Source organism: Thalassophryne amazonica, chromosome 18 (assembly GCF_902500255.1).
Source record: "Thalassophryne amazonica chromosome 18, fThaAma1.1, whole genome shotgun sequence".
NCBI lineage: Eukaryota > Metazoa > Chordata > Actinopteri > Batrachoidiformes > Batrachoididae > Thalassophryne > Thalassophryne amazonica.
The window spans coordinates 43500592-43522698 of record NC_047120.1 but is presented as its reverse complement, the minus strand read 5'-3'; the positions used below and the strand labels follow the sequence as shown (position 1 = coordinate 43522698).

The 22107-nt window shown below is 41.3% G+C and overlaps 1 protein-coding gene across 6 annotated transcripts; it reads right to left on the bottom strand.

The window, feature by feature from the left end:
* Positions 1 to 221: 221 nt before the first annotated feature.
* On the bottom strand, positions 222 to 21486 carry ndel1a (nudE neurodevelopment protein 1-like 1a). 6 transcript variants are annotated; one of them, XM_034193804.1, is made up of 10 exons: positions 21201 to 21486; positions 16329 to 16425; positions 13245 to 13398; positions 10989 to 11137; positions 10117 to 10253; positions 8645 to 8818; positions 8458 to 8552; positions 8215 to 8357; positions 4530 to 4564; positions 222 to 2290 (listed from the first exon to the last, which is right to left on the bottom strand). In XM_034193804.1, the coding sequence occupies exons 2-10, from the start codon at positions 16412 to 16414 to the stop codon at positions 2163 to 2165; spliced, it is 1101 nt and encodes a 366-aa protein (XP_034049695.1). In that variant the 5' UTR covers positions 16415 to 16425; positions 21201 to 21486; the 3' UTR covers positions 222 to 2162. The 6 variants fall into 6 exon arrangements, with proteins under 6 accessions (XP_034049695.1, XP_034049699.1, XP_034049698.1 ...); XM_034193808.1 differs by having other exon boundaries at positions 222 to 2253; positions 21201 to 21481; XM_034193807.1 differs by having other exon boundaries at positions 222 to 2256; positions 21201 to 21480.
* Between the last annotated feature and the right edge of the window lie 621 nt (positions 21487 to 22107).

Sequence of the window (22107 nt, the reverse complement as noted above, 5' to 3'; positions counted from 1 at the left end):
TAAAGGAAAAAAAATGTCTGTATTGCTGGTCAGTTGTATGCACTCAATTGTCCGTCAAAACATTGCACATTTTAATAGTATAAAGGTCAAAGTTAGCAGATGAGGCCATATTTTCTTTCTTTTCTTTTTTTGTGCTTGTGACTGAAACTACTTTTGGAAACGTCCCTCGGTGACCTTCACCCACTGGAATAAGGTAATTATCAAACACAGTATATTAGCTCTTTACATATTACATAACTTTATTAAAACAATCGAATAAACAGGTGGTATTGCACTTAAATGAAGGTGACAAGTAGAACTGCAACGTTTAAACAATTAACTATTAAATTAACTATTTTGATAATTGATTAATCATTAAGTCCTTAAAAAAAAAAAATCCAAATTCTGACTTCAGCTTCTTAAATGTGAATATTTTCTAGTTTCAGTAGTATCTTTACTCCTGACAGGAAAGTGAATATTTCAAGACATTGACATTTTGCACCATTTTATAGACCAGACAAACAGAAGATTAATCAGTTATTTTCTCGATTAATCGATTATGAAAATAGTCCGTTGCAGCCCTAGTGACGGACGAAAAGACAAAGTGCTTCAGTTGGATGTAGTGTACAGTACTGAAAATGGGCTTTGTGATGACAAAATAATAAAAAAAAAACCTTCCTGCATGAAAACAAAATTCAATTACAGAATAAAAAGTACAAATTCAATTTCTACAAAAACAAAAAGATCAATATGACCAATACTGAACACATGTCACGTAGCTCAGGACACTACTTTTGACAATTATTGTTTTCCCCAGATAGCTGCGAAACAAAGATTTTGCAGTTTGCAATAAAAGGCTATTGTGATTCCATATTTAAAGCTACAGTGTGTAAGTCACAGGAGCATTTATTAGCAGATAGTGTTCACAACCATCTGCTCACTGTATATTACACACCAACAAATTGCAGTGGCTTAGTGGTTAGCACTTTTGCCTCACAGAAGTTCCTGGGGTTGCTTCCTGTCTAGTCCCTTCTTTTTTTTGGGGGGGGGGGGGGGGGGGGGAGCATGTAGGTTTGTTCCAGCTTCTTCCCATTTCCAAAGACAAGCAGGTTGGGTGAACTGGAAACTTTAAACTGACTGTAGGTGCCCAAATGAGTCTGTCTATTTGTGTTCGTCCTGCAACACCCTGTGACTACTGGCATCTCTGTGATCCTTGATTGGAGTAAGGTATCGAATATTAATGAACAAATCAATGTTTTCATAAGCTTAGAATGAGCCCTTCTACATATCTACATGAGATTGGATTCCCTCACGGAGGCTCCATGTTGATACAGTAGTCCAAAAGAGACATAGTTATGCTGCATATTGTATTTTACAGCACATATGAAGACCAACCGAAAGAAGGAGGAAAAAAAAATAAAAAAGAAGAAAAGGAATCAGTGGTTGCACTGCCATACAACGTCTAATGGTTGGTCATCCAGGCTGTTAAGTTTGAGAACGCTTGTGAAACAGCACATTATAAGATACTGCTTAGCACAAGATAAAGCAAGGGAACATGAATCCCCATTAAAGAAACAAAATCCTAACCAGCACCTGCATAATGCAATCTGCAACCTCACCACTAGATGACCACAAATCCTACACACTGTAGCTTTAAATAGGTATTTGGAAATGACACCTCATGGACACTCGGTGTGTCAGATAAAACAATCTGATACACAATCAGCACATGTACTGACCCCTTAAATCAGTTATTCCTCCAGCAGTCATAGTTCTAGCTATGGATATGAGTGCACTTAAGATGTTATTGCTATATGAAGAAGGGCTTAAACACAGGAAAATGTATAGTACACATTAGCTATGTTCTGAAAATTTTTCCAACCAAGAACACATTACAATTTAATAATTCTTTTTTTTATAATATGCAACTATTTCACAAATAAGTGGAGATCCTCAAAGATCTGTAAATGTGTCAGAGGGTTCCCCCTCTTTGTACAATAAGATGAGAGCAAATATAACACACATACAGTGACCCATAAATACACCAAGAACAGGGTGTTTAACAACAGTGTGAGAGGGCAGGTCCAATGGAACGATATCCAGGTGTCTGACAGCATTATCCACTTGAATTTCTGCTTGGTATTCCACACAGGCGTCTTCAAATCTTTTGGTGCGTCGTTACATCACACAGCGAGGGGCACCAAACCTGACGAGGTAGCAGAAGGGGAAGCGGTGATGGCTGGCAGGGTTGCAGGTTCCAATCCGTTCATCGCTCTGCTGCAGCAACACCACCACCACAGCATTAGGACAACTCAAAAAAAAAAAAACAAAAAAAGCTGGAGCATCTTACATCAACGTTGATTAAAAACTTGAGATATGACAAACCCAGCCACTTAAAGCCAATTTAAAGACAGCATCGTTATCTCAGCGAAAGCAGCATGAATATGTATGAAAGGAAAAGAAACGACCGTCTCCGTGTTAGCATTAAAGCTGCTGTATCCACAGGAATTGTCCATACTCAAAATATGGAATCAGGGAGGGACCTTTGACTGAGATTTTGGCCATGTGGTGCAATTCTCTGTGCATGACAGAGCAGACAGGAAGGAGCCTCAGTGGTGAACACAACAACCGGAAGAGGACACGGGAACACCCATGTTCCACCTGGCTGCTTCGGGCAGCTCCTTATTTTAGACAATCTTTCCATGATAACATCCTAAAACATTAAGATTCACCTATTCAAATCTCAGTAACCACTTTAGGCCCAAAAATTCCGTTTGATCCAACTGAACATTTACTGTGAAAACAGCCAGGAAGACCCAATTACCTCAGTGATCCCAATGAAAGGAACCTTTGCTTTATTTCAGTCAAATGTCACCAATTTACACGACTTTATTTGGCATATAACTAAAAGTAATGAAGAAGAAAAATTTTTTGAATGTTGGTAACACTCAAAGACTGTTGAGCAGCAAGCAAAATCGTGGTTTCTGCATTGCATAATGCAAATGTTATTCACGTAGCACTGAAAATGGAATGTGAACGCTGAAATCCAGAAAGGAAGTTTCAGCGTTAACTTGAAAAGCCGGTTCAGCCACTTCTCTTGCAGATGGACTGTGATCCAAGTTCCTGATGGTTAAGTCATGTGTCTGGAACTTTTAAATGAATGCCATGTTTCAATGTAAATTAAACCTTGTGTTGAACTGCAGAAATGATTTTGCTTCCTTGAATTAAAGCATAAGTGAAGAAGGCATCTTTGGATCCAAAGCTGATCTAGAGCATCACGCTCACACAGTGCAAATCTCCACCAACACTAGTTTCCAATTCTACAAATTTTTACCTTGGAAAAAAATTTCAATGTGAAGGTCCTGTTAGAAGTGGCTTTTTCGTAAGCTAAAATATAATACAAAATATAGATCAAAAGGGCTTTTCAATGTTAAATCAAATTTCCACTTAAATCCACAATACAGATCAGATGCGGATCAAACGTTGTCTATTCATTGAGAGTGCCATTTTGCACCTCATTGTCACAAATAATAGTGATTGAGACACTTTTGATTGAGATATATTGCAAAATGTACACAAAATTAGCTTTTCAATATTAAATTCAAATGTCCACAAAATCCACAGTCCGGATCAGATCCGGATCAAACTTTGCAAGGTGACAGTGAGTGCCAGTCTGCACCTCACTTTCAAATATGAGAGTGATTGGAGCATATTTTTAAGATATAAAATATACATTAAATGAGGTTTTCAATGTTAAATTTAAATGCCCACAAAATCGTGAATCTGGATCAGATTCAGATCAAACTTTGTCAGTCGATAACGCTCCCAAATATGAAAGAAATTTGATCTTTCTTCAGAGTTATCAATTTTTAAAAATTAATTAAATGTTAAAGATAGGGATTTTTCCAAGATTTTGCCTGACTTTGCCCTTTGCCCTTGAAAATATGATCAGTTCTTGCTTACTAGGATATGAATCTTCAGTAAAAATTTAATAAACTATATATAAAAAACTGTGGGTTCCAGGCTGTTGCGAAAACATAACTTCCTCCAATTTCATTGGCGGTGGTAATAAAAGTGAACCACATCATTGCAGAGATCATCTCAAAAACATACTGTTTTTTCCCCCCTCAATCACATAGCAGGAAAAACTCAGCACTTGTACTGCCAGGCTGTAAGACATGACTGACATTTAAATGAATTAACTTAATTATAGCCTCAGTTCTAGTACACACTTATGTTCCTTGTGGTAAAATTTTGTCATCTTCATTTCTGAGAGGCAATTAAAAATGGTAACTATTCCACTGGATTGGTCCATAGACAGAAAATAAGACAGGTTTGTGCAGTAATGAGTTAAAAAGGAAAGGGAAAATCCAGAACCAACATGTCGCCGCCACCAAAACCACCTCGGAATAGTTGACTGGCAAAGACGTCATCTCGCTGACAGCGGTTATTTCTACATCTATGCGGTGAAAAGAGGCGTGTTTAAAAATCAGCAGTAGCATGCATGTGCCCCACCAGTCTCAAGAAACAAACAGCAAAACTAGAATTACCCAGAATCAATGCAGGGAATGTGACCATCTCTGTCCTGCTGGGAGGGAAACAAAAACAGGTTTCAAACTTTCCTCAACATCATCAGCACTCACACATCCAATGGTGAGGACGGTACAGCTAATAGCTAATTTGCAAGCTAACTTCTCCGTTCGTGGATGAGCTTTTCAGCTACCTATGAAAACCTTAAGGGGTCCAATTAGTTTCCACTAAATTTATTTCTGCTAACTTTTTTTTTTTTTTAAGTGAAAGTTTAGCACTTTTAAAGTGCCTGTTTTTCTGAAGAGAAGTTCTATATAAACGCAGTTTTTACCATCGCGCAAAGGCAACAAGCATCACCTCGAGGAGAAGCAGAAGCTCAACATCTACATTAATTTCATTATTAAAATTATTTTCCATGTGCATTTTTATTTGCCAAATATTTGTTATTCATTTACTACTTTCTGAAGTGTACACTTACAAGCCAGTTTAATTTCACTTGTTCATTTCATAATTTATGTACATCTTGATCATCATCTGATTTTTGCATGCTAAAGCTTGAAGTAGCAACTCAGTGTTTACACTCAAGCATATTAATATTTCTAAAGTTTTAGAGCCAAAAATCAAGTCAAAGATTATATATATCTATATATATATATATCTATATATATATATATCTATATATATATCTCCACCCTGTGGAGAAAGCTCATCTCGGCCGCTTGTACTCGCGATCTTGTTCTTTCGGTCATGAGCCAAATCTTGTGACCATAGGTGAGGGTCGGAACGTAGATCGATCGGTAAATTGACAGTTTTGCTCCCTGCTCAGCTCTCTCTTCACCACGACGGTCCTATACTGCGACCGCATCACTGCAGATGCTGCAGCGATCCGTCTGTTGATCTCTCGCTCCAGCTGTCCCTCTCTCGCGAACAAGACCCCGAGATACTTAAACTCTTCTACTTGAGGCAAGGACACTCCACCAACCTGAAGAGGGCAAAGCACCTTTTTCTGGTCGAGAGCCATGGCCTCGGATTTGAAGGTGCTGATTTTCATTCTGGATGCTTCACACTCGGCTGCAAACCACTCCAGTGCATGTTGAAGGTCCTGATTTGACGAAGCCAACAGAACCACATCGTCCGCAAACAGCAGAGATGAGATTCTGTGGTTCCCAAACCGGACCCCATCTACACCCTGACTGCGCCTAAAAATTCTGTCCATAAAAGGTAATGAACAGAACCAGTGACAAAGGGCAGCCCTGGCGGAGGCCAACGTGCAATGGATACAGGCTTGACTTACTACCGGCAATGCGAACCAAGCTCCTGCTGCGGTCGTACAGGGACCGGATAGCCCTCATCAAAGGACCCCGGACCCTGTACTCCCAGAGCACCCCCCACAGGGCACCTCGAGGGACACGGTTGAACGCCTTCTCCAGATCCACAAAACACGTGGTCTGGTTGGGCGAACTCCCATGAACCCTCGAGCACCCGATGGAGGGTGTAGAGCTGGTCCAGTGTGCTGTGACCAGGACGAAAACCACACTGCTCCTCCTGAATCCAAGGTTCGACTATCGGTCGAATTCTCCTCTCCAGTACTCTGGAATAGACCTTACCGGGGAGGCTGAGGAGTGTGATCCCCCCTGTAGTTGGGACGAAAACCACACTGCTCCTCCTGAATCCAAGGTTCGACTATCGGTCGAATTCTCCTCTCCAGTACTCTGGAATAGACCTTACCGGGGAGGCTGAGGAGTGTGATCCCCCCTGTAGTTGGAACACACCCTCCAGTCCCCCTTCTTAAACAGAGGGACCACCACCCCGGTCTGCCAATCCAGAGGCACTGTCCCCGACCGCCCCGCGATGTTGCAGAGACGTGTCAACCAAGACAGTCCCACAACATCCAGAGACTTAAGGTACTCAGGACAGATTTCATCCACCCCAGGAGCCTTGCCACCGATGAGCTTTCTGACCACCTCGGTGACTTCAGCCTGGGTGATGGATGAGTCCATCCGCCTCTGAGTCCCCAGTCTCTGCTTCCACTTCGGAAGACGTGATGATGGGATTGAGGAGATCCTCGAAGTATTCCTTCCGCCGCCCAACAACATCCCCAGTCAGGGTCAACAGCTCCCCAACCGCACTGTAGACAGTGTTGGTGGAGAGCTGCTTCCGCCTCCGGAGATGTCGGACGGTTTGCCAGATTTTCTTCGAGGCCGACCGATAGTCCTCCATGGCCTCCCTGAACTCCTCCCAGACCTGAGTTTTTGCCTCTGTGACCGCACAGGCTGCAGCACGCTTGGCCTGCCGGTACCTGTCAGCTACCTCCGGAGTCCCACCTGCCAACAAAGACAAGTAGGACTCCGTCTTCAGCTTGACAGGATCCCTTACTTCCGGCGTCCACCACCAGGTCCAGGGATTGCCGCCGCGACAGGCACCAGAGACCCTGTGCCCTCAGCTGCATTGACAGTGGAGAACATGGTCCACTCAGACTTCCTGTCTCCAACCTCCCTTGGGATCTGGGAGAAGCTCTCCTGGAGGTGGGAGTTGAAGACCTCGATGACAGAGGGTTCCGCCAGTCATTCCCAGCAGATCCTCATGATACGTTTGGGCCTGCCAGGTCTGACCAGCTTCCTCCCCTCCCAGCGGATCCCACTCACCACCAGGTGGTGATCGGTCGACAGCTCAGCTCCTCTATTCACCCGAGTGTCTGAGACACATGGCTGAAGGTCAGATGATACAACTACAAAGTCAATCCATCGACCTCCAGCTCAGGGTGTCCTGGTGCCACGTGCACTTATGGACACCCTTGTGCTCGAACATGGTGTTCATGCTGGACAAACTGTGGTTAGCACAGAAGTCCAACAACTGAACATCACTCTGGTTCAGATCGGTGAGGCCGTGCTTCCGGATCACCCCCCTCCAGGTCTCACTGTCGCTGCCCACGTGGACGTTGAAGTCCCCCAGGAGAACAATGGAGTCCCCAGTCGGAGCACTCTCTCGTACCCCTCCCAGGGACTCCAAGAAGGTCGGGTACTCTGCACTGCCGCTCAGCCTGTAGGCTGAGACAACAGTGAGAGACCTGTCCCCAACCCGAAGGCGTAGGGACGTGACCCTCTCGTTCACTAGGGTGAACTCCAACACATGGCGACTGAGCTGGGGAGCAATGAGCAATGCTACCCCCGCCCACCCCCTCTCCCCGTGGGCAACGCCAGAAAAGTGGAGCGCCCAGCCCTCTCCAGGAGTTGGGTACCAGAGCCCAAGCTGTGCGTAGAGGTGAGCACGACTATCTACAGTCGGTACCTATCAACCTCCCTCACAAGCTCAGGCTCCTTTCACCCCAGCGAGTTGACATTCCACGTCCTGACAGCCAGAGGCTGTGAGCACGGAGCGGGCTGCCGGGCCACCCGCCCGCCACCCAGTCCTCTCTGCACCCGACCCCCATGGCCCCCTCTGCAGGTGGTGAACCCACAGGAGGGCGGGCCCACGTTGCTCTTTCAGGCTGGGCCCAGGCGGGCCCCGTGGGCTAAGGCCCGACCATGAGGCACTCACGCACAAGCCCCAACCCTAGGCCTGGCTCCAGGGTGGGGCCCCGGCTTTACCGTACTGGGCGACGTCTCAGTCCTTGATATTATACTGGTCATGGGAACTCCATACAATGACAAATAAAAAATAAAAAATAAAAAAAAAGCAAAGGCTACCAGTTTCACATTTACTCACGCTTTATCAAAATATGAGGTATGGAGCGACTGTGAAAAGCTGGTTGTATTGACGATTGTGTTGCCGTTCTCAATAGTGAATGCCTTCCTTGCTTTCTGGTCCCGGGCAAAGTTCCTACAGGCAGCAAGTTTGGATTCCAAAGCCTGTACAGGAGAAAGAACATGATGAGGCTCTCCTTCTGTGTGTAAAGACGAGGACTTTTGATTGATTGAGGGGAAGCAAAACTCAGATGGATTGTTTTACCCCTACTTTCCGTAGTAAATCACTGACAATGTTGAGGGCTGATATTCTGGCAGAGGGAGTCAAGGGCGAGTTGGTGCCATAGCCATTTGAGAGTACTAGTTAGGAAACAGCTTAGATTTAATTTTTTGGACTTGCGTTAACAGAGAAAAATAAAGACACTCAACTAAACTAGAAAGGCTGCAGCTACCTGTTGGGTTGGCAAAGGCGTTGTCCAGAACTTTGCTCAGCGGGGTAGCAGGGAGGGAAAAGGAGGCCTGCACAGCAGTGTCCATCTTCACACTGTCCTGGGTGGGTGAACTTGGAGCAGACATCCTGGTTACATCTGCCTGCCGCTCCCGCACAGCAAGCTCCTGTCGCAGGTCTGCCAGACACACACACTAAAACAGTGATCCGCTAAAGGACCAAAACACAGCGACTCATGAATATATGGAAAAGTAGACACTTTAAACCAGGGTAAGGAATAAATAATGCAATGCAAAATATCCTCGGCCATACGATCATTGTGTTCTTTATATTTTGCAGTTATTTAATTAATTTTACAATCCTATTCTCTTATGTACAATTTGTACATGTCCAATAAAGCCCCTGTATCAATCAATGTTATGTTTTAATGGCATGTGCAGGAGGCCTTGCGTGTGCTTTGAGATAGTGGAAGTTAGTATGCTTGCAAAATGTCTTGCAAATGACTCCAGAGCTGTTATCAGGTTCCAAAAACAGGGTTTTCAGTTTTAGAAGTGTTTATTTCTCACTAGCTTTTACATAATGTATGACATGGATGTTATATTTACACACAAACGAAAGAGTTTTGTAGCTAGCTACCAACCATCCTGTGACGTCACCATGCTAATGTCCACAAAATAAGTTCAGAGGTGTTATTAGGTTCCAAAAACAGCATTTTCTGTTGTAAAAGTGTTTTTTTTTTCATTGCTAGCTTTTACATAATATATGAGAAACATGTAAACACACAAAACAAAGAGGTTTTGGAGAGAGCATCATACGGACATTATGGTGCAGCTCTACTCTTGATTGGCTATCATCCCTGCCCCTCAAAAACAAACCGAATAGGTTGAAACAGAATGTGACTTTTTGACCTCTTAAAATATGTTAAGGTTAGCCATCTTTGAACTTGTCCAAGGTCTGTGTACCAAGAATGTTCCCTGTGAATTTGAAGACTGGCAGTAATAGGACTGGACTTATGCTGAGCACAGATAGATTGACAGACGGATGCAAAACCGTCGCAATACGATGGCCTCAGGTAAAAAGCAATCGGGTCAAAATGAGCAGCGTGTGCTACCATTTACATGCTGCAGCATCCCGATGGGTATGACCTCTTTGCAGCAGTCTCCACCCTCATGTGGATGCAAACCGAGCAACTGATTTTTACAGTGAGTGGAGTTCAAGCCAACCATCAACTGTTTGTGTGAAAAAAGCCAGAGACACATGCTAATGCTAGCTGAAGCTAAAGGGGACCCAACTGTCTGATGTCAGACATCTTGTTATCATACCAACACTTATCACGTGACTACAAACTCACGAAACCAAAAGTAGTAAATAATTTTGATGTTTTGCCACGTGAAAATGTTATTGGAGCTCAGACAGCTGACCGGTTGTGAAACTCAAAATGACTGTCGAGAAGAACAATAAATACAGAATAATCACCTCTGGCTTCATCTTTTAATCTCTGCACAGAAACGAGAAGGGACTCTTTCTCGTCCAGCTCACTCTCGAGGAAGGCGTTCCTCTCGATGGCCTGGTTCAGGCGCTGCTCGAAGTTCTCCAGAGACATGATTGTAGCTCTGCGACAGGAAAGAAAGGAGGCATTATCTGGAAGAGCTGCACAAATACAAGAAAACCCAACAGTGACCAATATCTCAGTATTCTGTAGCAACAACATTCATGTGAAATGCTAGAAGTCATTTTGGACAATCAAGTGTTTTTGTAACCAACTGTGAGAAGCACTCAGAGTGGTTTCTGCAGTAAATCTCAGCAAGAGCTCAAGAAAATAAGCTAATTCTATTTTAACTTTTATCTATTTGGTCAGGTAGATCAGTGGATAGGATTTGGGCTACCAATATGTAGACCTGGGTTTGATTCCTGCTACCAGTTTATGACTTCAGACAAGACACTTTGTTGGTGTTATCCCAGTCCATCCAGCTGGAAATGCACACAGATCTTTGGTGGGGCAGTAACCTGAGGTGGATGATTATCCCATCCAGGAAGAGCCACAGACTCTCTCCCACTTCACGCTACAAAATCCAGCGATAATCATCTGCACCAACGGGCTTCAGGGCCTATGCTGGACTATTTCTTCTATTTGTCTACACTTGTGTGTTTTTTTAAAATCAATAATTAAAATAAAATAAAAAAGGCTTTAGCTTTTGTCAAATGCCACATGGAACTTTTTTGTCTGTTTGTTTTAAAGGACAATCCATTAGAACAAACAAAAATTCAATTTGCCCCAAAATTTTGTGTCAGCATAATTTTAAGAGGATACTATTTTTTTTTCTTTGATCATTTTTCCCCAAACTGACCTTTTGGCTCTCTCCAAGTCATCGTTTGACTGCTCTAGCTCTCTGACGTATTTGTGGAGCTGCTCCTTAATGCTTCTTGTTTGGCCGAGGTCATCCTCCAGCACAGAGATCTGCTTGTAGCTCTGAGCGTACTGCTGCTCCAGCTTATCCTGGAAGACGCACGAGGAAGAAAGAAGCAAGATGAGGAAAGTTGCAAATTTTTTTGTTTGACAAGTTGGACAGGAGATCTTTGTGAGGGGAATTATGCCACAACCCCCCCCCCCCCAACACACACCAGCCGATCATCCATTTTTCAGCCCTCCCCCTCGGGTTCCTTCCACTCCACTGTTGGGAAGCCATGTAATGTGTGACCTATATATCTACCGGCTCGATAAACAGTGTCTGCATGACCTATGTCTGCCATTACGGTGGTGCCTGAATCACGTGGGCTCTCATATCTCATTAACATTATAAAAAAAAAAAAACTGTTTGAGCTGCAAAGTGCTCTGGACTAAAATCTATGATCAATGTGGGAAAATATCTAATCTAGGCCAACACGCATTGTGTTATAAAGTACTCATGTGGGTGGAGTTCCTGCCTGGAACTCCCTGTCTGGAATAATGAAGCAATATGAACAGCAAAACCTGACACGAAAGACATTTTATCATGAATCGCGACTTTATTCGCACACCTTGAAACATGGATGCAAATCACACGCTGCCCTCCTTTTGTTAATTATACACAAGAAATTAAATGCATGAGCTGATTGAATAAGCATGAGGCTCCTAGAATCAGTTGCACGGACTCCTCTCTGGACACAGCAGGTGTTAGTAATCCCCGAGTTGGGAATAGAGAGGTAGGAGCTCAGCATCATCACACAGTGTGATTATCATTTACATTGCACAGGGATCCCCAAAAATGCAGTCCTTCTCAAGCAGTTATAGCCCTGATTGTGCCCCCCACCACCCACAAAAAAAGTACATCACAGCAGACACATCTGTGAAATGTGCAGCATTATGGTATTGCCAACATATTTTTATTGAGATGAGATCATCTATAACCATTAAAAGATATACGTTTGATTATGTGACTGTATGAACATTATGAATTTGAGATCTCACACCAAGTAATCTTCATTTATGCAAATAATATCCTCATTAGCATATTTAGAGAATAACCGTGTTGTGTTTGATGATTGAACGTTCATGCTGCACTGAAAAAAGAGAATGTTTGAACCAACTTTAAAAAGTAAGATAAGATAAACTTTATTGATCTTACAGAGGAGAAATTCACATGTCAGCTCTTAAAACACACAAGGTGGGTACAAGTTGAGGAAAATGTTCATCAAACAGTGTGTGCAAGCATAAGCAATAATAATAATACAAGACATAAAATGAGGCAGAAATATAATATATACACATATACATACATATACATACATACATATAGATACATATACATACACACGTATTATGTAAAAGTGTTACAATTTGTAAAAAAAACCTGAATGAATTAAGTTGTTTGAACTTAAGTTTGAACGTTAAATCAACTCTAACTTACAAACTTAAGTTCAAACAACTTAATTCATTCAGGTTTTTTTTTTTTTTTTACAAATTGTAACTTTTTAAGTTGGTTCAAACATTCTCTTTTTTCAGTGTGGTTATACGTCACAAATTGAGCTTTACGGATATTAAAACAGATATTTGCGACCACATAACAGCATGAACTTCCGCAAATCAGACATAAGGGGGTTATTCCCCATTCTGATCCAATTCCATTGTTTGCACGGTTTATTTTTCTGTTGGTAAGTCGGTCAGTGAGGCAGCGTCGCTCCAACAGTGGTCAGGGTACAGAGTAATCCATCAAATGTGAAAACCCATCAAATGTGAAAAGGTAATTCTGTCTCAAAATCCACATCAATTCTTTCGTATGGTAGCTCAAATTCACACATTTCGGTGGCGGTCTAACCTTACCAACCCCCAGAGCAATAGTGGTAAGGAAAATGTCCCTCTGAGGAAGAAACCTCAAGCAGAAAAAACTCAAATGGGTGACCCTCTGCTTGGGCCATGCTACAGACACAAATTACAAAACAATTCACAAAACACACAGGAAACGTTGCCGGTGCACAGGACAGTTTCTGGAAAAGATGCCACACCCATCTGTGGATGGACACCCAGTTATCAACCTGGGTCACATCCTGAGCCGATTTCAGTCCGAGGATTGAAATATTGTTTCACTGGACACCCCCCCCCACACACACACTCTTGTACCAGTTACCTTGAGTGTGTCCACTTCGTTCTTGAGTCTTTGGTTCTCAGAATGCAGGTCCTTCATACAGTGCTCAGCCTGGCTCAGCTGAACTTCCAGCTCAGCCTCCAGTTCACGACTCCCCTCCTGGAACTCCAGCAGCTCCTCCTGAGCCTCTTGGAAGCTGTGCATAAATAGAAAAGAAGTAGACAAAGATGCAAACTAGGTTGAAACAGAAAACCCATAGATGAGCTCAGGAGACCCAGCAGAAGGTTTTTAAATTTAATTTAACCTGATTAATCCCATTGAGATTGAGATCTCTTTTGCGAGGGAGACCTGGATAATTACAAAGTTTCCAATCCACCTAACCTGCATGTCTTTAAATGTGGGAGGAAACTGGAGCACCTGGCGGAAACCCACGCAGACACAAGGAGAATGTGCAAACTCCACACAGAAAGGCCACATGTGGGAATCGATCCCATGACCTTCTTGCTTTGATGCAACAGTGCTAACCACTAAGACACTGTGCTGCCCAAATGGTTGAATTCAAACTTTGACATGTTGACATGTATGAAATGATTCAGGTGTGGTTAGAAAAGACTCAACCAGACTGGTCAGAGGTGTGTGTGTTATCAGAGTGCCCTCTACAAGATGTTTCACTCTGGACCCAAGTATGACTCACTAACAAGCAAGACCAAATAAAAATCACCATCATAACAGAAAATGAACAGCCTGCAGTATAAAGTGCACAAAATAGGATGGAAACTTCAATCCAATCCAGTTTATTTGTAGAGCACATTTAAAAACAACAAGGCTGACCAAAGTGCTGTACAACAAAGACATAAATAAATAAATAAATCACATGGTAAATAACAGTGGCAACAATATATGTCTTTAAAACAGTAAGTCATCAACCCTCTAGTCAAAAGCCAATGAAAACAAATATGTTTTAAGGCGAGATTTAAAAACTAGAGGCGAGTCTGCCTGCCTGATACAGAGAGGCAGGTCATTCCACAATCTGGGACCAACAACAGAAAAAGTTCTATCACCTCTAAGTTTGAGCTTGGTCTGAGGAACTACAAGCAGAGCTTCATCTCGTGACCTAAGAGAATGTGAAGAGGAATAAGACATGAGTAGGTCAGACAGATACCGTGGGGCAAGATCATTGAGACATTTAAAAACAAACAAATTTTTAAAATCAATACCATAACGAACTGGCAGCCAGTGAAGGGAAGAAAGAACGGGTGAAATATGGTCATACTTCCGGGATCCAGTTAAAAAAACGGGGTGCAGCGTTCTGAACCAGCTGCAGCCATGCAAGTAAAGCCTGGCTAATACCGGTGTACAGTGCATTACAATAGTCCAGCAGAGTAATGAGTAAAGCATGGATTAAAATCTCCAAGTGATGCCTTGAAGGTGAGGGCTTTATCTTAGCGAACTGTCTCAAGTGAAAGAAACTTGCCTTCACAACAGCACTGATTTGTTTATCAAGTTTAAAATCTTCATCCATTCTCACACCAAGGTTACATTACAAACAGTAGCTTTAATACACTTGACAGTGTTACACTCTAAGTGGATCCAGTTAGTCCAGTCAGTCTACAAAACTATACAATACTTAACATGCCAGACACACACACACACACACACACACACAAGTCAGGTGGAATAATCCCCAGCAAGCGAGGTGGAAGTGGCACACAAACATTCAGCCTGGACTTTAAACTGGTTTCACTTGGATGAAGTTATGAATTTGGGCAATAAACTTGATATTCAAAGTATTCTGGATCCCCTGAGCAATGTTAAAGAATTAGAGTATTAGAAATGCTTTCCAAAATGAAGATACTTTCTTCTACAAGAAAAAAAAAAAAAGGTAGAAGGGACCTCATACCAAAGACATGCGGTTGTTGCCTGTGGTCAGTTCACATCCAAGTCTCACAACCATACAGTAAGACAGACCGCACCAGGACCCTGAAGACCTGGACCTTTTTGGAATTTAAGATCCCATATCTTCATACAACTAAAGTAATTTGAGATCATGTTGCATGAGAAGAAATTCTTGTTTTAACACCCTTGCATGTCCTTCAAGCTTTATGTTACAAGATATTGTAAAATGTAGGTGTTTGTACATGTACTGAGCTGTAACATTACATAAAGCTGTTGAACAAAAAGGTATGGGCACCTTTGTATCTCATGTGAAACAGGGGCCATTTCCTTGAGGTAAATTGAGGTTTCAAGAGCAACGTTCACTTCTCCTCCCATAATACTCTGCCTAAAGCCACACCTGCAAAAGGTGCATTTTTTAAAATCTGAAAGACTGAGAACAAGAGCCCTTGACAAGATCGCAGCAAAAGCATTCCTGTGGTTTTATGTTCCTGCTGTCATGAGCAGTCGTTCCCACAACCATGCAGAGTTACAATGTGATCATAGATGTTTCTAATGTACCAAATACTGGCTGTCACGTCACATCAACAAACTTGTAAAAAAAAATAGCAAACTGGACATTTAAATGAATTGACCATAAAGTAAATTTAAGCACCCCATTTTACACTTTGTGTAACGTCTCATTGTTAGTGTTCATGCTCAGGGCCCACGCTGTTTAAATACTTAATGTAGTTGTGCTCATCTGTGTACCTAGGAGTATGTCGGCCTTAAAATTGTTTCGGTGGGTGCAGTGTTGGTAGGCAACAAAAAGCGTTAAGGCCAAAAGCTTAGTCCAAAGTTGTGCAAAGAGATTTTCTGCCATTTGTAAGGTGTAGTAGTCGGACTGGCCTTACATATGTGGATTGTGCGCATTAGCATTCATTGTCATCATTATCATTCATCAAAAAAAAAAAACCAAACAAACAAAAAAAACTATTGAACATAAAAATAAACACTACGTGTGTTGTAGCCTATCCCTAGCTCCCTACGCATTTTACGAGTAGATTTCTGATAAAATTTATTTCCTCAACAATAAAGTTCATTTATAGATTGAGACCAAAGTTAATGATGAGATTTACTGGCAGATTTGACCAGAATGATAGAGTACAGATTGCAAGTGTGGTCCATTTTGAAAATTGGTCTTAAAGCATCAATTATCCAAGCCCGAGAAGCATGCTTCTGACTGTTATGTACCTTTTCTTGTACTGCAGAGATACAGCTTTCCAGAAGTCTATTTCTTCATCTTTTGAGGAGAAGTTGGGTATTGTATCAGTTTCCATGGCAAACAAATCTGAGGGGGAAAGAGATCAAGAAGGGAGCTTGATTAAAATATACCAATGAGATAGAGCTGAGGAGTATCATGGAATTTAAAGTACACAATTATTTCTTAGAGCCTTGTCTCAGCGCCTGAGGTGTACATTGACCCACAGTGGCAAGGATATAGGATGCATATGCAACATTAAAGTGAGAAATTAGAGTTGGATGCACAGGAACAGCCCAGTATCACTTTTTTATGTGCCCAGTCACAAAAAGTATCTCAGTTTCATGACACGGTTTTTTATATTGATATTTATAATCCTCCCCTTCTCCTAACTCTACCCTAACCCCCCCAGACCCCCTCCTTCACCCCACTTTTTGTGCCTCCGTCACAAACCCATAGATTAATGTACTTTTCATAAAGTTGCCATGAACTGCCGTGAGACTTGGCAGGAACCCCCAGCCTGAATATTTTCTACCTGCTCTACTCACAGCTGATTGGCTCAGTCTGGTGTCCACTAGCTCTTGACTGACTGAGGTAATCAGTTTTAGGTAGATCAGGGATGAACAAAATCATGCAGGATAGGGGTTGGAAAGGATTAAGATTAAAAACCACTGGGCAACTTGCAGATTTTCTTCTGGATTCATGCTTCTGGGTGATTGAAATGACAAAGTTGAAAACAGGCAGGACAAATGTGATTCATATGCTGTATTAACAGTGTGAGGGTGGACAGGTATGTAGAGACAGAAAAACATGAACAACAAAAAAATTCTAACAGAGGAACTAACCACGCAGTCACCTCCTAAAGAACAACTATGGTGATTTAAACACACAATGTTAATTTATTTAGTTTTAACATGATGTTTAAAACGGCCACTTTTCTACTAAATTTCTGTCTTCATTACCCGCAAAACATGTTTGATCACCCCTTGATGATGGTCTAGTGGTTAAGCGTTGGGCTTGAGACCAGAGGATCCTCGGTTCAATTCCCAGCCTGACCAGGTCCCTGGGCAAGGTCCTTAATCCCCTAGTTGCTCCCGGTGTGTGGTGAGTGCCTTGTATCGCGGCACCCTCACATTGGGGCGAATATGAGGCATTATTGTAAAGCGCTTTGAGCGTCTGATGCAGATGGAAAAGTGCTATATAAATGTAGTCCATTTACCATTTCCAGGCTCACTTTAAAATTCCATATACAGAGTGTGTTGAAAGCCCATACCTCTGGCACCACATATCTGTGTAATTATTACAAATAAATGTTAGCAAGATTACACAAAAACCTCACAGCCAGTTCACTGGGCCAAGGAAGAAACCATTAACTTTTGGAGTGGAACCGATAAAGGGGCAGATCCAAGAATTTTTTTTCCCCTCCACTTTGCTGTTTTGAACTTTTCAAAAGATAATTTAGATATTATTAGTCTGCATATGCCCAATTTATTTATTTCATAAAGATCTGTGCATTATGTTTTGTAATGTTCAATAAAGTGATAAATACATAAATAAATAAATTCCTGGATCTGCCCCTTAATTGCATCCACTCCAAAAATGAATGGTTTCTTTCTTAGTCCATATCCCACCCTTTTACAAGACAAACAGGGAATGCCATAAGTCATTAAAACAGACAGGAAATTAAGTCCAGTTTCATAACTTATGATCCAGTTTTCTCAAAAGGGCATTACAGAGTTTTGTAAAATCAGAGACCCACCAGTAAGAGTAAGTGATCAAATTTAGACACATTCTACATCATTGTAGCATTTTTGAATCCTCCCATACTAGTTCAGAATTTCCATGACACACTGCTGATTAAATATTTCAACACACACACACACACACACACACTTCCCAGAAGTAGTATTATAACCAAGAGCTTCATTTGTCATGCCAAGTTATAATTAGAATGAATACATTCCTGAATATCAGAACAGTGCTGAGTGGGGGAGGAAGTGAATATAACAGAGAGCAACATGCAAAATGTGTAAACCTTAAAGAATCATATTAGTTCCCATTAATATCAATGCAGCCATTCATACAAAGTTATGTCAGGTGCTGTTACTATAAATAAAATATGACACTTTTTTTCAATAAAACACCTAAGAACACAGTATTTCTGCTGTCATGTGTAATACAAGCAATAGTGGCTTTCATGGCCACAGTGCCCTACAATTAACAAGGCTTCATAAGTCACACACAAACAAAAGGCCTACTTTACATGTGCCTCCTGCACAAGCCCAGAGATGTCCCATTGAGCCTACATTCTTCTTTAAGCTAAAGGCAAATTATATTAAAAGAAGCCAATATGGTGCAAACCAGGAAGTTTACCACTCCTCCCCTGTATTTATCAGGACCCCAAATTTCAGAAGTGTATATGCAGTAATTTTTGTGGCGTTACTTACAGAAATTCTGCAACCCCACTGTCTCACGCATTAACTGACTGAGTCCTTGCCTTGTTCTTTCACTTTTCCTTTCCAGCTGAAACAGAGATTGCTTTCATTCATGTTTACTTCATTTTTTGTCATCCCACTTGTTCTATCGATATAAGTAGTGTTGAATTTTCTGTTAAATGAGGGTTCAAGTAATTAAGCTTTTGGTGAAGCAATTGGATGGGAGACTCACTAAAGTGTTGCAATCACTGCACTGAGTATTCTGTTGTGTAATATTTGTTAATATTAAATAGTTGGCCAAAATTCCCTCTTATGAGACAAGATATACTCATATCATTTGTTTTTATTTTTGTTTTGTTTGTTTTTTTGGCCTTTGTCTGCTGTAGGAGTGTCTTCAAGGTTCCCCCCAAAATCCAAACCAAGTTTTGTTGTTGCAAGTTTTAAACATTAGCAGTACAATGGCATTGTCCAGATAGCCGAGCGCCGTTAAAAATGTGGTGAAAATGAAGAACTTCAGCACAGTGGAATATATATTTGTGTCTTTCCAATTCTGACAACATAACAGAGCTGTTATTTTCCCCAAACAGCTTTTCCACTCGTCTCAGACCATCGGACAAACCTTAATATTAAACCCTGCATCACTGCGCCCAGCTGACGTACATCCCCGTTGGAGATAAAGCACCTGAAACATCTGCAGATGTGACAAAGTAGGGCAAGACTTGTACTAGACTAAATAGTAAAGTGAATCAGATATTTGCCTGAATACAACAGCGATCTGATCTTTTCTGAAGGCTGTGAACATGCTAAACAAAAGGAAAAAAATCCTTGACAAAATAATTCATTCAGGTCACTTCAGACAGCATTGTGAATGTAACCCAAGACTAAATGATTAAGGTAGTACACTGTATAACTACATGTATGTCAGAACTGAAGTTAGAACATGATTTCTCAAGATTGACAGTGCAAACATGGAGCAAAAATTTGAATAGTGATTATCAACAGGAATATTCAGTGTAAGATAAGTAAAAGCAAAAAACAGAGGTAGGGAACATGTGAAGACTTGTTCACTTGACATGGAGACACAGACTAAATCAAATGCCTCAGCTTGGCTGTTCCCACAGTGTCTGACCTGTGGCCACTAAGCAATTCATCATAAAGAGACAATACCATTGTGGGCTACAAAAGCAGCACAGTCTCTGCAAACAGCATGGTGTAAGTCCCTTCGGCTCCTCCCTTGTTTGCACTCAGGGTAGCAACAGCAAATCAGAGGTGGATCCACATGTTGACTTGGGACAAGTTTTACGCCGGATGCCCTTCCTGACGCAACTCCACATTATATGGAGAAATGTAACAGTCAACGGGAACCTTCCGCACTAACACCAAGTGCACTAACCACTTGGCCACCATCACGCTAATGATCTATATAAAAAGTTAAGCCTAATTAAATTGGACTACCCATGTAATGATTTAACAAACTGCATGGTATATTAAAATATTAAGAAAAAAAATTACAGGCACTGCACTATATTCCACCTGTCTTTTCATGCAAGTTCCTGTCGACATTAGGCCTGCTGGCTGTACCATTTTAACTTTGGTGTCAAATTGTTTACAAGACAACATCCTCTTGGTTCTGTCCAAATGAACACGTTTCCTGAAAATGACAGGAAATTCCATCTTTGACCTCTGACCCAGATGAACAGAGCCCTGCAGGTGTTATAGTAGTAATCTGTAAAATCAACCCACTTAAGAGATAAACTTTACAGAATATAAATCACAATTATGAACATAAATAACAGTTGAAGATACATTGTTCAAGTTATGGTGACACAAAGAATAAATAGAATTTAACACCAAAACACAACCAGTCTGAGGCTGGGTTATATACTTATAATCCAGATTTTTAAAATTTATATACAGTACTTATTTGTTTTGCTTTTTTTCCCTCAAGTGATCTGTGAGCTTGATGTTATATTTGTATGTGGATACTAACAAAGGTGACTTGTTGCAGCATATTTAAGGAGGCACTACAGGTGTGTGCGAGATATCAAATCTCACAAGGGTACATTTTATAAGCATTTATTTTTGAGTTTTGCCACACAACTGAATTGGTTGCAGTCTGAATTTGACACCAGCAAAAATACAACCACCACTTGAAGATATTAACAGCAACAACAACAACCACAACCACCACCACCAGATATTTTCTACAAAAGATGTTTAATTTAACCTGCATCTAATCGCAGTTATTAATTCATAGGAATAAATCAGCGATGATGCTGAGGTCAGCTGTCAAAAACTGGGTGTGCAAACAAGACGTTCACCGAAGGCCAACGACATCACAGCTAGCCGGCTAGATTTATTTATTGTTTTTAACTTTATTAGCCTCACGCCAAATTGACGAAATAAAATTAATTATAATGTATTCAGTACCTGAACATCGCTCCAAAAAGTGATGGCTATCATTCCATTCTGTTCGCCAAACTGGGCAACTGAACACGATCGTCTTCTCCGTTTGACTGCCTGGCAGCAGGTCGCTCACTCGGCTCTTTTCGGGTTCACTCGGAAGATTTATTTATAGATATTCCGCGTCAAATCAGAACAGTCGTGTCATAGCAAAACCCTGTCCGTTTTGACACTGGAGTTAAAAGCGGTACTCGAACAGCAAAAACAAATAAACTAATAATAAAATAAAATACAATAATCACTAAAGTTGTACGGAATGTTTTGTGGTCGTGAAATTTTGATTTTCCCCTTCCTGTCTTGTCGATGGTACCGTTCGCAAGGTTCACTGCTGCTCCCGCACTGCGCATAAACACGCAGGTTATCACCTGCTGGTCTTTTATATATATAAAAAATTATTAACTTTGCATAGGGTTAATTCAATTGAAATTTCACGCAGAGAATCTACAGTTACTCTGAAGCCATAAACATTACTTTAATACTACTAAACGCAGCTCCGTGATCAGCCATTGTGCGTAGCCATGGTAACTCGGCGACACCGGGGTTTCCGATGCTTTACAGCTTTTTGAACCACTGCATCGGAATTTGGATCACGACTCCAAGGTTCATTTACGAATTCATTGAGCTCTTAGAGGACACCTGCTGGAGACTTGGATGTAGTGCCGTGAAATGACTATTTTGCATTCAAAAATGGATCAAAACTGAATAAAATTTAATTAAGAATAAAATCAATTAATCAATAAAATTAAACAAATTGTAACGAAAATATAAAATAATTAGCTCGATTACACATCAAGGTACAAAAATTTAAATTTAAAAAAATCAATTTATCAACAATAGTGACATTATTGTTATGATAATGATTCTGATTATTGCT

What these genes read in the sequence shown, in the direction of transcription:
- ndel1a (XM_034193804.1), bottom strand. Translation starts at nt 16,414, where the DNA reads ATGGAAACTGATACAATACCCAACTTCTCCTCAAAAGATGAAGAAATA. An exon ending in ATTAAAAGATGAAGCCAGAG is followed by an intron (nt 8,819 to 10,116) that starts GTGATTATTCTG and finishes TGTGTCTGGCAG; the next exon opens with ACCTGCGACAGGAGCTTGCT. An exon ending in CGCCTTTGCCAACCCAACAG is followed by an intron (nt 8,553 to 8,644) that starts GTAGCTGCAGCC and finishes TTTCCTAACTAG; the next exon opens with TACTCTCAAATGGCTATGGC.